Here is a 1,547-nt window from a genome sequence, read left to right as displayed (position 1 = left end):
GCCCACTGTCTCTCAGGTATCCTCTCGTTTACCATCTGAGACTGACAATCCCTCTGTCCCTATGCAAGTTTTGGTGAGTCGTTGGTATAAGTAATAAAGGGAGATCAAGTATAAGTAAATGTATAAAAATGTTAGATGCGAAGATTTTTAAGTTATAATGATCGACGGTCCAGATATGAGATATTTCGTAAATCAGATCAGACGGCCAGGATCGCACGGCTCACGACACCTAGAGAAAACACACGAAGCTACATGCTGCATATACAGCATACATGTCGCTAGTGGTCACTAGTTAGTGAGAGTGTGATGTCATCTCTTGCCTACGTGTAGCCTTCCCACTTCATGTTATATATACGTGCCATCCTCCTATCATCCATTCCAAGCTCTGAATATACAGCCACCTCGTTACACCACAAACCACTCTCAACGCCAGCTGCGACCGATGGACACCATCGCCGCCTGGCCGCAGTTTGACGGGCAAGAGTACAGGACGGTGTGGCCGGAGGAGCAGGAGTACCGGACGGTGTGGTCGGAGCCGCCGAAGCGGCGGGCGGGGCGGAACAAGTTGCAGGAGACACGCCACCCAGTGTACCGCGGCGTGCGCCGCCGTGGCCGGGAAGGGCAGTGGGTGTGCGAGCTGCGCGTGCCGGCCGGAAGCCGGAGTTACTCCAGGATCTGGCTTGGCACCTTCGCCAGTGCCCAGATGGCGGCGCGCGCGCACGACTCGGCCGCGCTCGCGCTCTCCGGCCGCGACGCGTGCCTCAACTTCGCCGACTCCGCCTGGCGGATGATGCCCGTCCACGCAGCCGGGTCGTTCAAGTTGGCCGCCGCGCAGGAGATCAAGGACGCCGTCGCCGTGGCCCTCAGGGAGTTCCAGGAGCAGCAGCGCCCTGCCGACGAGTCAACGGCGCCGTCGTCCACGGCCGAGGAGAGCGCGCTCTCCATCATCCCCAGCGACCTGTCGGGGCTCGACAACGAGCACTGGATCGGCGGCATGGAGGCCGGGTCGTACTACGCGAGCTTGGCGCAGGGGATGCTCATGGAGCCGCCGGCCGACGGAGCTTGGCGGGAGGACCGCGAACACGACGACGGATTCGACACGTCGCTGTGGAGCTACTAGTGTGATCAACTGATTAAGCAATGTAAAGATCTAGAGAGTACTGCTAGTGCTAGATTGTGTTTCACCAAATATGGGAAGAAGAGAGAGTAAGCATCGGGGGAAAGGTTTCCCCCCAATGTGAAAGCGCTCGGTTTCTACTCCCGGAAGGGCACAAATGAGCTTCTTTCTTTATTTAATAAATAAATAGAGAAATGAGCAGTAGTAGATCAATCATTCGCTCCATGGACACAAACCAAATATCTTGACGTCACGGCTGGGCGACCCTACCACTAATGTTTTTGAGCTGCCATGCAATAGAATCCAACGGTAGGTACTGTTCGTTCATGTGTGATGACCAGAATTGGCAGGCAGCCAGAAATATCTGAAGTCGACCAGGGGTAGTAATGGGACCAGATGTTTATTTCTGATTAATTATTTTGATTGATTG

General features: G+C 54.9%; 1 protein-coding gene across 1 annotated transcript; it reads left to right on the top strand.

Annotated features, from left to right (window-relative positions):
* The first annotated feature begins 287 nt into the window (after positions 1 to 287).
* Positions 288 to 1,324, top strand: LOC125556426 (dehydration-responsive element-binding protein 1B-like). Its single transcript, XM_048719164.1, has one exon. The coding sequence runs from the start codon at positions 443 to 445 to the stop codon at positions 1,118 to 1,120; it is 678 nt and encodes a 225-aa protein (XP_048575121.1). The 5' UTR covers positions 288 to 442; the 3' UTR covers positions 1,121 to 1,324.
* The last annotated feature ends 223 nt before the right edge of the window (positions 1,325 to 1,547 follow it).

The sequence above is a fragment of the Triticum urartu genome, chromosome 5 (genome assembly GCF_003073215.2).
Source record: "Triticum urartu cultivar G1812 chromosome 5, Tu2.1, whole genome shotgun sequence".
NCBI lineage: Eukaryota > Viridiplantae > Streptophyta > Magnoliopsida > Poales > Poaceae > Triticum > Triticum urartu.
This window is presented reverse-complemented; position numbering and strand designations above follow the sequence as displayed.

What these genes read in the sequence shown, in the direction of transcription:
- LOC125556426 (XM_048719164.1), top strand. Translation starts at nt 443, where the DNA reads ATGGACACCATCGCCGCCTGGCCGCAGTTTGACGGGCAAGAGTACAGG.